Source organism: Ilyonectria robusta (assembly GCF_021365365.1).
Source record: "Ilyonectria robusta strain PMI_751 chromosome Unknown BGZ61scaffold_178, whole genome shotgun sequence".
In the NCBI taxonomy this organism is placed as follows: Eukaryota; Fungi; Ascomycota; class Sordariomycetes; order Hypocreales; family Nectriaceae; genus Ilyonectria; species Ilyonectria robusta.
In genome coordinates, this window is record NW_025764612.1 from 1 (window position 1) to 13,090 (window position 13,090).

At 41.4% G+C, this 13,090-nt stretch overlaps 3 protein-coding genes across 3 annotated transcripts; 2 read left to right on the plus strand and 1 right to left on the minus strand.

Moving 5' to 3' along the window:
* Positions 1 to 1,603: 1,603 nt before the first annotated feature.
* Positions 1,604 to 3,112, minus strand: BGZ61DRAFT_376984 (serine/threonine protein kinase; the record flags this gene model as incomplete). Its single annotated transcript, XM_046242559.1, has 1 exon — positions 1,604 to 3,112. One exon carries the CDS (start codon positions 3,110 to 3,112, stop codon positions 1,604 to 1,606), a length of 1,509 nt encoding a protein of 502 aa, XP_046092846.1.
* Positions 3,113 to 3,498: 386 nt separating this feature from the next.
* BGZ61DRAFT_376985 (serine/threonine protein kinase) lies at positions 3,499 to 8,069 on the plus strand (the record flags this gene model as incomplete). Its single annotated transcript, XM_046242560.1, has 4 exons — positions 3,499 to 3,767; positions 3,821 to 4,597; positions 4,656 to 7,471; positions 7,522 to 8,069. 4 exons carry the CDS (start codon positions 3,499 to 3,501, stop codon positions 8,067 to 8,069), a joined length of 4,410 nt encoding a protein of 1,469 aa, XP_046092847.1.
* A 120-nt stretch (positions 8,070 to 8,189) lies between these two features.
* BGZ61DRAFT_68007 (uncharacterized protein) lies at positions 8,190 to 8,891 on the plus strand. The gene has a single exon (XM_046256971.1). It carries the CDS (start codon positions 8,340 to 8,342, stop codon positions 8,787 to 8,789), a length of 450 nt encoding a protein of 149 aa, XP_046092848.1. The 5' UTR covers positions 8,190 to 8,339; the 3' UTR covers positions 8,790 to 8,891.
* The last annotated feature ends 4,199 nt before the right edge of the window (positions 8,892 to 13,090 follow it).

The following is a 13,090-nucleotide window of genomic DNA, read 5'->3' on the forward strand; positions in this document are numbered from 1 at the left end:
CTATCTTATACTATTACTTTTTATCTTTATATTATCTCTTATCTTTATATCCTTTATAAGAATACTCTTTTATCTAGAATTTATTCTATTCTTTTACTATCTTATAACCTCTAATATATATAAAATTAAGTATAGACTTTTTTAGATTTTTAAAAAAAATCTTTATAAACTTATTTAAAAGAATTCTATTTATACTGTTTTTTTCTTATATAAAATTTTAAAAAGCTAAATAAATTAATTAAAAGTCTAGTAAAATTACAACCTTATAACTCTTTTAGTTAAATATTTATAATTAATTTCTCAAAATTCCTAAAGCTATATAGTCTATTTTAAAAAATTTAAAGTTTATCTTTTTAGCTATACAGTATAAGTATATTACATATTTAGCTATATTGTATACTTATTATATACTGTTAAATAGTAGTAAAGAAAGCTTATAGAAGTAGCTTAAAAGGCTGATAAATACTATTATTAAAAATAACAGTTACTACCTATTGTTACTAGCTTAGCAAGCAGCTTTCAGTTAATTCCAAATAGTAAAGAAAAGGTATATAGAGCTTGCTCTAAAACTTTAAGTAGCAAGGAGAATATACAGAATAAGATAAATAACAAGTAATTTACATTAATATCTAATATAAAAGTTATAATTGTTAAAACTTATTATATAATAATAAATTATAATAAGTAAAATATAATAATTATAACTTATTATAAAATATAAGGCTATAATTACTATAACTTGCTATAAAAAATGCAGGTTATAGGGGGCATTTATAGCTGCAGTTCTATAGTCGATTTTCTAGAAACTTTGCGGTTTTAGGTTTTCAACCGTTGGCGGGCCGTGCCGAAGTGCCACTGTAGAGGCGGACTCGGAGAAGATCAACTCGCGGGCTCGCTGCTAGTCCGCAGTACATTTTCCATGACGACCTGAAGTACTCGGATGGCCACGGGGCGCCTAGCCTAGACTCAAAAGGTATCGTCCGAGCACGGTATTTTTCTCATTGGTCGTAAGACTCGTAACCCGCGTCGTCCGCAGCACCACAGCCTTGCACAGCCATCAATAACCGAAGATGCAGCCTTTCCGTGTTACCTGCCCAGATATTACCCCCTCTCCACGGCCGGCCCAGGCAGGCCCAATTCCTCAATTCCTTCGCGATCCAAAGGGCTCGAGATCCGTACGAGATATCTTGGAACCGGTTTTGATTGGCAAGTTAACAAACCCTATTACTATTATTACTTCTTCCTCTTCTCCGCAGCCAGCCAGGCTCTCCTGTTAGCGCGGAGGGGTTTACAGAGTTGGTCGATCGAGCAGCCCATCTGCTGCTGCCGGAAGCTCATGGCATGCATCGCGGCCTCCTCACTTTTACGCTGAGCCTGCGCCGTACGGCGGATCTCCTTGATAATCTCGAGCCGCAGGGAGTAGAACTGAAGCTCGCTCTGCCGACCAGCCCGCCACCGGCTGCCCCAGCGGCTATCAAGTGTAGCAATAATTAGCTGGCCTCGTAACCCCACCGTCCACTCTCTCCACAGATTGCTGAGCTTCCTAACCTCAACGTGGTACATACGGTGCTGTGGCGGCCTCTCTAAGCTAAGGAACTTGGATTCACACTCCCTGGGCCAGATCTTCCAGCTTCTCCAGCACCTCGCTGATGGGCTTAATACTACCCGTCCTGGCTTCAGCCTCCTGTGAAAGGCACGTCTGCACAATCTCTCGGTATCTTTTGCCCATAAGAATCTCCACCTCGTTGGCAACGCGGAATAAGGCTTTGGCGATATCCCGCGGCTCGCTGATGCCCTGCAGCTCCGGCCGCTCCTCCAGCGGGCTCCAGATTCCCAGCTCGAGGAGAACAACACCCAGGCTGTAGACATCATGCGCCATGTTAAACCGGACGTGGGTGTCGTCTTGCAACGCCGGATGCTTGTAGACGGATATTGCCAGGGGCAGACGCACCGGTGCCCCCGGTATCGTCTCGGCCTCGTTGCTCCGGGCGATCTCGAATCCGACCAGATACGGCGAGCTCAGAGACCACTTGGTCGACTGTGACTTCCTTTCTTCACCTGGCATTCGTGAATCACGTCCATCACGCCCCAGGATGAGGATGTTCTGCGACACGATGGACTTGTGGACCCAGCCGATCGCATGGACAAACAAGACGGCGGTAGCCAGCCTCTTTGCAAACTCTAGCCGCTGGTTCAGGGAGAACAAGAGTCTCTTGCGTTTGCCCCTCGCGTCTCTTTCATAGAGAAGATCCTTGAAGCTCATCACAGAGCGATTCCCCTGTTTCTCGCCCGGCAGGATATACATGTGGCCAAAGGACGGCGTCGGTGTCGGAGAATAGAAAAAGCCACTGCACTTCAAGAGGCCGGAAATGGTCGAGTCGAGATAGTTGAGCGCAGCAGCGAACTCTCCAGCACCAGCCCAGGCCGCATCCAACGCTAGCTCGTCGGACGCGACGTGTAGCGGTGCATGACGGGTTTCCACGAGCACAGTATTACCCTCAAAAGTACCAAGGCAGAAGCGCTGCGAGCCTCCCGACTCCGGGGGCCGTTCCAACGCATCCTCTTCTGCTACAAGCCGCTCCCAGACAGCCCTCTTTGCGGCGGCGGCAGCAGTGGCGAAGCGCTCCAGCCTCACCCTGGCCGCAAACCTTGGCGTGAAGCTCTTGGTCTCGTCGTCGTCTCCGGCGCCTAGTCTCATGACAGTGCGCGCGCGTTCAGGGAGGGCTACTAGCCTTAGATCGAGCCGTCTGGTCCACTCATACAGTTCGGCCTCAGTCTCCTTGATCTCGCTGCGGCGGAGGATCCACGTGAGCCGGCTCATCTCCTTGGACCACCGGCTCTGGGCCGTCAGCTTGGTTTTGCATATTTCCACGCAGCTGAGGAGTGTCGCGAGGTACGACGTGCTCTCCTCCAGGAGGGCCTTGTCCTCGGCGCTGAGGTCGGCCTGGCCATTTGAGCTGGAATCATAGTAGTCGCAAAAGTGGCGCAATATTCGGGCGTCGTACTTGAACCGAGCAGCGAGTGAGCGCGACTCGGCGGGGAATGCGACCGCAGACTCGAGGGTCTTGTAGATGACTTCGCATGCGATAGCAGCCGTACTGAAGATGTCCATGTTCGCGACGCGCAGACAGGTGAGGAACAGGCCAGCGACTGGAGTTTGTACCTTGGCCCGCACTCAAGCCAACGATGCTCCAGCGCGTACGAGAGAGAGGCAGGCAATGATGGGAACCAGTGTCGTAACGGTGGTCAGATGTGAGAGTGTGGCGCAGCTCCTTGCGCTGCGCCTGCCTGCAGGCAGCAGCGGCAATAATAATAATGCCACGGTGGAGCAACACGACCAATACGAGACGACCCGGAAGTGCAGGCTTGCAACTGACCCAAATCATGCCAAATCCACCCCATGCATAACTTACGGCTTTGCGCCGATGTTGAATCTCGTTCACCATCGCCATGGAGCTTAACGTCGAGTTTGAGCGCCTGTCCTTGGGGTCTCGGGGGATGGAGGAGTCGTCAAGTTACTCATTTGTCGGTTTCCCTATAGACCCCAGCGTCACGGAGGCGCTCTGCGCAGACGGGCAGACGGCCGCAGCCTCGTCTGTCGCTGAGCAGGGAATCTCCGTGGAGCGTTTCTTTGAGGAGTGTCACGATGCGGGAGTCAAGGTATTTTCCGAGCCAGATTTCGACAAGGGATCATTCATTGGGTCGGGCGCGACTATGCTGGTATACAAAGCTGTCTGGAGGGATAGGTGTCAAAAGGTGGCTTTGAAGTAAGTCCAGTCCGGGGGTGGTTCGTTGGCCATAAGCACTCATTTCCCGCTAGATATTTCCAAGCGCCCCTGACGAGCAGGTACTTCGACACCAAAGCCCAGTCTGATGCGCATCGCAGACTGCTGGAAGCGTCCATGCTTGAGCTGCGGGTCTTGACGGCCGAGCCTCTCAAGTGGCACGAGAATATCGCAAAACTTCTCGGCGTTTCGTGGCACCTCAGTGGTAGCACAATCAGTCCTATACTCGTTATGGAACTTGCTTGCGAGGAACACCCAACACTGGCCAACTTCATGACGACACCAAGACCGACCAGTGTACGGTTAGAGCTGATCCGGGATGTCCTGGAAGGCCTTTCTGCGCTCCACGCAATGACCATCGTCCACGGGGACATCAAGCCTGGAAACATTCTCATATTTTCGTCTCCATCGTCTGCCACCGGATTCAGCGCTCGACTCTCCGACTTTGGCTTCTGTCGGCCGGCGGCAGACTATAAGTGGGGAGCCGGGGGGACGCCGTATTGGAATGCCCCCGAATGCCTGTCAGGCGCCCCTTCAGCCCTGAAGACAGAATCTCTCAAAAATGCGCGAGATATATATAGCTTCGGCCTCCTGATTTGTTACATACTCACAGGGGATGTGCCCTTTGGTTGCGCGGCAACGGAAGATCCAACACGGTTGAAGTTGGACGATCAGGCTACGGCACTCATATCAGGGTCACTCCAGGGCGCCAGTGCTCCTTTACCAGAAAACCTCATTGGAATTGTTGGTCGTATGGTCTCGCTCCAACCCGCGGCCCGGCCACTGGTTGATGAGATCAGAACAGTGTTGAGGTATGCCGCGACCAACTAATGTCCTCGGGCATAGTTCAATGTGTTGACACAAGCTTAGTGCGCTTACTAGCGAAAGAGCCGCTGCTCCAGTTCCCCAAGAGTATTCTTTGGATGCAGTAAGGGTGGCCTCGAGCGTAATGCATACTCGGTTCAATGGGCTTGGTCGCGGAGTGGGCGATTTCGGGAGTAGTCGCACCCTAGATCGGGCTCTCCCCCGAGACCTTCAGGATGCTCTTTACAAGACGATCATTGGAGTTGCAGATACCGGAAATAGCCAAGACCGAGCCGTAGCGGCGAACAGGCTCGGCGTGTTCCTGCTCCATGGCTTCGGAACCCTGAAGAACTTCCGGCCAGCATTCGAATGGTTCTACAAGGCAGCCAAACTAGGTTCCCTCGAGGCCAAGAAAATGGTCTACCGCATGGAGCGGGCGGCCGAAACGTTACCCGAGCGTGTCAAGGCCGATCTCACCAGAGACAAGAGAGCCAGCTGGATAATTGATATCATAATGGGCGAGGCCAAAACCTCAAACTACAATCGCAGGCTGGCTCCAGAAGGGCTGGATCCCGAGGCCGTGAACGAGAGGATTCGTCAAGTACTCGTTTCGGCCAATCCGTACACTGTCCAGCATGGGCTCATCCGCGATATGGAGCACAATACTGTGCGGATACCGATGCGCCGCCGCACCTTTGACCCTCTTGCCGCCGAGACGGAGAAGCAAGTCCATGCCGCGGCCGCTTCTGTACCAATACATGCCGAAGCCCTCCAGTGTACGTTTGCCGACGATGCCGAAGCTCTGGGCGACATCTTGAGCAACCATACAGTCCCTACCTCCTTTCTAAACCGGTTGGTTACAGTCGCCTCTGGCCGATGCTGCAACAGGGTCCTGAAAACCATCTGCGTCAAGTATGGTGCTGATCCAGACTACATTGACCAACCCAGTGGACGGCAATGGTGCCCAGTATTTGTAGCCGCAATGGACAACGACCTCACCACGGTCACAACTCTGTTGAACTGTGGTGCTGATGCCAGACCACTTCTGGCCCTAGCACCTCGCATAATTTCGGAATCCAGCTATGGAATGGCGGGCGTACTTGTCGATATGTATGACACAGAGACTGCCCACCAACTCCTAGACGGACTGCAGCTCGCCATGGACTCGCCGGGCTACACCAGAGAGGAGATGCCTCTAGACAACACCAACCCGCCTCCCTTGTTCAAGGAGGTCATGCTCAATTGCCTCGAACATCTCCATTCGCTTCTCCTTTGGGGGGCCAACCCCAACGTTCGCTTTAACGGGTGGACGGCCGTGCATCTCGCGGTCAAGATGCTTCACCCCAGTGCCTTGCTTTTCCTCCTCGCATTCGGGGCAGATCCTAACGCCCGGTGTTCACGGGAGGGTTACACGACCCCTCTACACACTCTGAGCGAAGTTCGGATCAGAATGCTGGATGGCGATGGAAAAGAGGTTAAGATGGTAGACTTTCTGCTCCGGCCCTATAAGCCGCTACCACTTCGGATAGGCAGCGACGAGCTGCTCCATCGCCAAGCACTCATTGTGCACATCCTGCTACAGTTTGGGGCCGACCCCTCGCTTTGCTGCGTCGACGGCTTCACGCCCCTTATGACCTCGCTTGTGTCTCCCTCCCCTGACGCGACAGCGCTTACGGGCGTTTTGCTGCAGTCCGGTGTACCGCTAGGGGACCGCAGTTTCAGGGGTGAGACTGTGCTTCATCTGTGTGCCTCACTATGCGACTGTGTGCATCTTGAACAGTTTCTCCGTCTCGGGGCCAAGTCCATCATTGATTCCAAGGATAGGTCGGGCTGCACGCCGCTCTTCCTTGCTTGCCTGCAAGACGAGTCCAGAGATGTTGTTAAGGCCCTACTTGACAATGGGGCGGATATACTCATAAGGGGAACGCGAAACATGAGTCCCTTGGACGCAGCCATGCTTACGGCAGACCCTGGTACACTTCAGGAGGTCTTCGAGCACCTGTCCACACTCCCTGAAGAGTCGATGACGATGCTCTGCTCTGGAACAAGCGACGACGGCCGCACCGTGCTTCATTACTGTCTCTCGTGCCCGGAAATTTCTGTCTCGACTGGAGCTTTCCGCCGCCTCATAGCCCTAATTCCGTTGGACCTCACAAAGTCGCTAATAACACGACCCGACGCGAAGGGATGTACTCCATGGCAACTAGCATGTACGGGGAACAGAACAGTGTGCGAGATCATTTCATCCTTCGTCGGCGTCATCAACATCGCATACGATCCCTCTGCGGGCCTCGCCGACACTGTCTTGTGCACCGTCGAAGATATCTCCAATAGCAGACAGGAGTGTCTGGAAACAATTGAAGGCGACAGAAATACAAGAATGGCCGAGTTGGAAAATGTTGGCTTGGATCGGGGCCTCGAGCCTGTGGAAGCATCCTATCAAGCTGAATTGGATGAAGCTATCCGATCTGAGGGAGAGCATAGCCGGGAAGCGACCTGGCGAATGAACACTTTAGGCACTGTCCATGAACGATACGGTCGGCTGAAGAGAGCGCAAGAGGTGTACTACCAGGGATGGAAAATGTCGATGCGAGTCTCTGGCCCCACCAGTCCCCTGACGCAAGATTTTGCGTCCAAGATAGTTCGCGTACTGGGGGATCGCGGCGCCGAGAACGAGCTTCTGGATGTGGTAGAGTGGCACGCCCGTCACGGAGTAGATACCATCACCGGGGGTATTGTCCAGGACAACCAAGCGAGACATGAAAGTAATACACGTCCTCCACTGATAGGAGGTGTAAAGGACACCACCGTCGCGGGTCTACCGGAGTCGCAGGTCTGTTCCAGGAAGGGCTGCACCAAGCCGCCGCGGATAGTCTGCCATGGTCAGTTTGGCCCAAAGATCTCGGGAGCATCGATATTAATATGGAAATAGGATGCAAATATGCAAGCTACTGCTCTGAAAATTGCAAGGTACAAGATATCGTCGACCCGGCGGTCCAACATCTCTCCGCCTGCTTCCCAACCGAGCAGGTCGGGATGTCCCAGACCGTCACCGTCCAGAGTCGGAGTCTACAAGACCCTGACACGCGCAAGCTCGTGCAGTTGGTTTGGGAGAAGTTCCATGAGCCCAGACATCGCCCAGCGCCACCAGCACCGCCCGTGGTGCGCGTGACGATGGGCACGTTGACTCCACGCTTCTTCAACAAGCCGGTCCGGTTCCACCTACCGCCCAACAGCCTCATGGTTTTCCTCAACACTCATCTCTACGAGGTCCGGTACGAAATGAAGTCGAAGAGCCCATGGGCCAGATTAACTGGCCTCACGTCCTATCTCGAGATGCACGCCGCCATCCGCCCAATTCCTGAGGCGGTCGAGGCTGCAGCACGAGAGGCAGAGGCCCAAGGCGGTGCGGAGCTGACTATATGGTTCGAGGTTGGTTTCGACTTCGACCTCGAAGGGTACTTTGAAGGGCAATCTTGATTCGCTGCTCTGCTCGTCCGCCCTGACACGAAGCTGCTGGGGAGTTAGCTATAAGCGTAGGTAGTAATGCGAATACTGACAGGTGAAAAGCCGGTCTAGCATAGCCGATCAGGCTAGTCGTACTGGCCTCTCTCAGTCCTCTGCTTCTCACAGTTCCTATGCACCTGACGCATTTCCATGATCTGAAAGAACTCTGAAGAGTCCGCGTCCGCCACGGCCACGTCGGGCTCTAGCGCCCCAATCGGCTTGGGAAACTGAGTCCAGTCACAGATGTCACTGCCGTCGTGCTTTTCCATAAAGCCGATGGCAAGAATGCTCGACTCCTCGCCCCGAACAACCCGTCGGGGATTTCAGAAGTTTTTAACAATAGTCCCGACAGATATTTACGCCTTTCCACCTCCTCTAGCTGCGAGTGTACACACTGACTTGCTTCGACCAGAGTTCAACAAGCACCGGGTGGTTCCCCGCAAACCAACTCACGACTGCCCCTTGGAGAAAGAGATCGACATACTAACGCCATTGCGAGGTGCCATTTACGTCCCCGATGGGGCTATCATTTCGTCTCAAGGTTCGAGCGCGTTGAACAAAAGCGGTGACCTCCGCGGATACTCACTCGTATCTGCAACAGCAAAGGGGGATGTATGCGAGATGCATACCCTAGTGCAGTTTTGCAATTGTGTCTGGCTATCTGTAGTCGATAATACAGACCGATGGAAATGATTATTTTTATTAGCTATGTTAAGATACTTCCCAAATAGTAAATTCGAGATCTGGCCTATATGTTAGATGCTACTGCTATATATTGAGTTAATAGTGGAGGGGAAGCTACTAGAGAAGAACCTTAAGCAGTAGGCCTATTTATTAATAAATTATATATAGTATTTAGTTATAACGTGTATGATAAGTATGCCGGTTAAATAAGCTTGCCGGTTAAAAATCCCTCAACCTTTTATCTTCCTACTTAATCAATCAATTCTCAACTATTCAAGATACTACAATTAAATAATAAGGTAAATATCCTTCTTACACTTTAAGCCTATTAAAATAACCCAAAATTAAGTCTCTAATACGCTACAAAGATCTATTAAGTTAAGTATAGTACTCTCTTTAACTAAGAGAATAGTATTACTGCTTGTTATAATTAGATCCCTAAATTATATAAACTATTTAATTTAGAGGAATAGATTATTATTTAGTTTATTCTTAATTTAAATTTATAAGAATTTCCTCTATAATTATATAATATTAAAAAGATAGCTAATTAACTGCTTATTAATTGTAATATATTATTTATTAGTAAGTATTAGGCTTTAAATTTTATTAAGTAATAATTAGAGCTTAAGATATATATTTTTTATAAATATAACTACTAAAGAGCTAAATTTAAAAATCTAAGTATTATTTATAATTAATTTAAGCTTATAGAGAATATAATTATAAAATATAATATTACTTTTATTAATATTTATAATTTTAATAAAACTAGTTTTATAATAAGCCTAATTATAAGTAGAATAATATATATAATAAGTAAGTAAAATAGATAAATAAGTAAAATAAAAATCTTAATTTTTTTATAGAAATTGCAAAAAAAATACTATAGATTATTTAATTAATTAAAACTACTTATTATACTCTTCTTTAGATATTTTAATTACTACTTAATAGGTTTTTATATTATAGCCGGCTTGCTATAAATACTATAATACTAAATATCTAGTTATATTAATCTTTCTTAATTATTACTCCTTAACAATTTAGCTACTATCTATATATCTATATCTATTTAATTAATTATTTATCTTTCTTTTTCTATTATTATTACTCCTCTTTTTTATAGTTTTTTTTTTTATTTTTAGTGCTAGCTTAGTATCTTATTTACCTTTTAAAGGTTTTTATTTTTAATAGTTAATAAGGTAATTTTATATATAATAGCTTTTATTTTCTTAGAAAGAGACTATAGAGTTTTAAGAATTAACTCTAGCAAGCTGCTTTTATATCTTCTTATTTATCTCTTAAGATATTCTAACTGAGATCTAGCTATAAGTATAATCTTTAAAGTCTTTAAAACTTAAGAAGTTAAGAGCTTAGCTTTCTTCTTAGCAGATATTAAAGTTTATAGCTATATATTAAGCTTTAAGATTATACTTTCTAAGTTAAGAGGAATAAGCCTAGTTTTTTTAAAGGCTATTTTAATATTTTTCTTTATTATAATAGCTTGAAATATAATATAGAAGGCTAGAAAGAATTTAATTTTAGAAATATAAGTTATAGAGTATTTAATTAGATATTTTATTTCTTAATTATAGGCCTTTTTAAATAACTTAAAGTAATTAATATTAAGAGGCTAAAGTAAATAAAATAAATAAGATAATATATAAAGCCTAATAATCTTATTTTTTTTATAATATCATTTAAATTTAATAGACTAATAACTTTTATAGCTATTAAAAATTAAGAAATAATAGATACTAATTAATTAATTAGCTATATATTAATTAAAATACTTTAGCTACTTAAGATTAATTTTATTATTAATTTAGCTATTTTAAGTTATTATAAGTATTTAATTATCTAGAAGGTTACTTTTTTAATATTAATTAGTAAGGTAATATTAGCTTAAATTAATAATAAATAGCTAGATTATCTAGTTTTTTATATTAATTACTTAAATAATTATAATTTATTTTTAATTTTTAGGCTATATTAATTTTAATTTTTTATATCTTTTTAAGCTTATAATAATTATTCTACTTATAATTATATTTATAAAAAAGCTAGTTTTATTAAAGTTATAGATATTATTTAATTAAATATTATATTTTATAATTATATTTACTATAAGTATAAATTACTTCTAGATAATAATTAGATTTTTATATTTAACTTTTTAATAGTTATATTTCTAAAAGAAATATATCTTAAAATCTAGATATTACCTCATAAAGTTTAAAGTTTAATATATATTAATTAATAGTATATTATAGTTAGTAAGTAATTAATTAACTATATCTTTAATATTATATAGCTAGAGGGGAAATTCTTATAAATTTAAATTAAAAATAAAGTAAATAAAAATTTTTTTTCTAAATTAAATAGCTTATATAATTTCTAGATAGTATCATATTAAGATTAAATACTCTTTTATTAATACTAAAGTATTATTAAATTAACTATATAGATTTTTATAGTATATTAAAGCTTTAATTTTAAGTTATTTTAAAGAACTTAAAAAGTAAGAAGAATTCTAGCTTCTTTATTAGATTGTAATATACTAAGTAATTAAGAATTAATTAATTAAATAGAAAAGGTATAAATTAAGAGATTTTTATTTTACTTACTTACTTATTTTACTTACTTATTATATATATTAATTATTATAAATATAAAAAAATATACAAATTTAAAATTAATCTAGCTTGGAAATTAAAAGTAGGTTATAATTATCTAAGTAATTAATATAAAAGACTGGGTAATTTAGCTATTTATTATAATTATAAGCTAATATTATTTTACTAATTAATATTAAAAAAGTAACCTTCTAGGTAATTAGGCTCTTATAATAACTTAAAATAGCTAGATAGATAATAAGATAAATTTTAAGTAACTTAAGTATTTTAATTAATATATAAAAGCCTAATTAACTAGTTACTATTATTTTTTTATTTTTAATAAATATAAAAGTTATTATTTAGTTAACTTTAAGAAATATTATAAAGTAAATTATATTATTATATTTTATATACTATTTTATTTATTTTATTTATTTTAACCTCTTAATATAGAGTATTTTAAGCTACTTAAAAATATATATAATTAAGAAATTAAGTAGTTAATTAGATATTTAATTATCTATATTTTAAAGACTGACTTCTTTCTAGCTTTTTATATTGCCTACTAAGCTACTATAATAAAAAGTAATATTAAAAGAGGTTTTTAAGAAGCTAAGCTTATTTCTTTAAACTTAAAAAGTATTATATTAAAGCTTAATATATAGTATAAACTCTAATACCTATTAAGAAAAAGACTAGCTATAATAGTTGTATTTTATAATTTACTATAGATATAATCTAAAGTAGGTAAAATGTTAGTTGCTAGTGGATAAATTGTAAGTTTATATTAGTAGAGTAATTAGAATGTTACTTATAGAGTAAATATTATATTTAGTAATAATTAAGTATAGTAATATATAATAAGTTAAGGTAATTAAGGTAACTAAGTTATATTAATAGCTAAGTAGCTACTTATTCTAGATATATACTTCTTAGATAACTATATACTAAATAGATTACTAGATCCTCTAAAGAATTACTGTTAGTCTAGAACTGCTATTATTAGTTCTATAGGATATTAATCTTAAGTAGGCTTATAAAATTAGTTTATACTAAATAGAATTTATTATTACTACTAACTCTAACTGCCTGGCTATAATATAGGCTGTAATATAATATCTCCTCTTTAATAGTTTTATCTTTAAGGCTATATAATTAGGCTTTTTCTAATAATTTTATTAGTTTATTATCTTTTCTTTTTAAATATTCCTACTGCTATATTATATTAATAATTATATCTAACTATATATAGAAATTCTTAGTATAGAAAACTCTTAAAGTAAATACCCTTTTCTATACTATTACTATTACCAAATTGCCTTTAGATATATCTTATAGTTAGTACTTCTACTATAATAAGAGCTATATTATATTGGATGATACTACTTGCTATAGTAAATATATTAAGTAGAAAAAGTCCTATAATAATTCTTAGGTTGTATTATTATATAGGTAGTATTTTCTTTTAGTATTACTTTCTTATTGCTGATTTTTATTATATAGTATTTAGACTTATAGATATAGAAAAGAAATTAAAGGCTAATAAGAAGGAGGTAGATAAAGATCTTCTAAAACTTTATAAGAAGCTGGCTTTTTTATAAGTGTATATAGCTATTATAGTAAGCTGCCTAGCTTGCTTATATAAGATTTGAAATAAGATAAAAGAAAAATATTTAGAAATAGTTTATT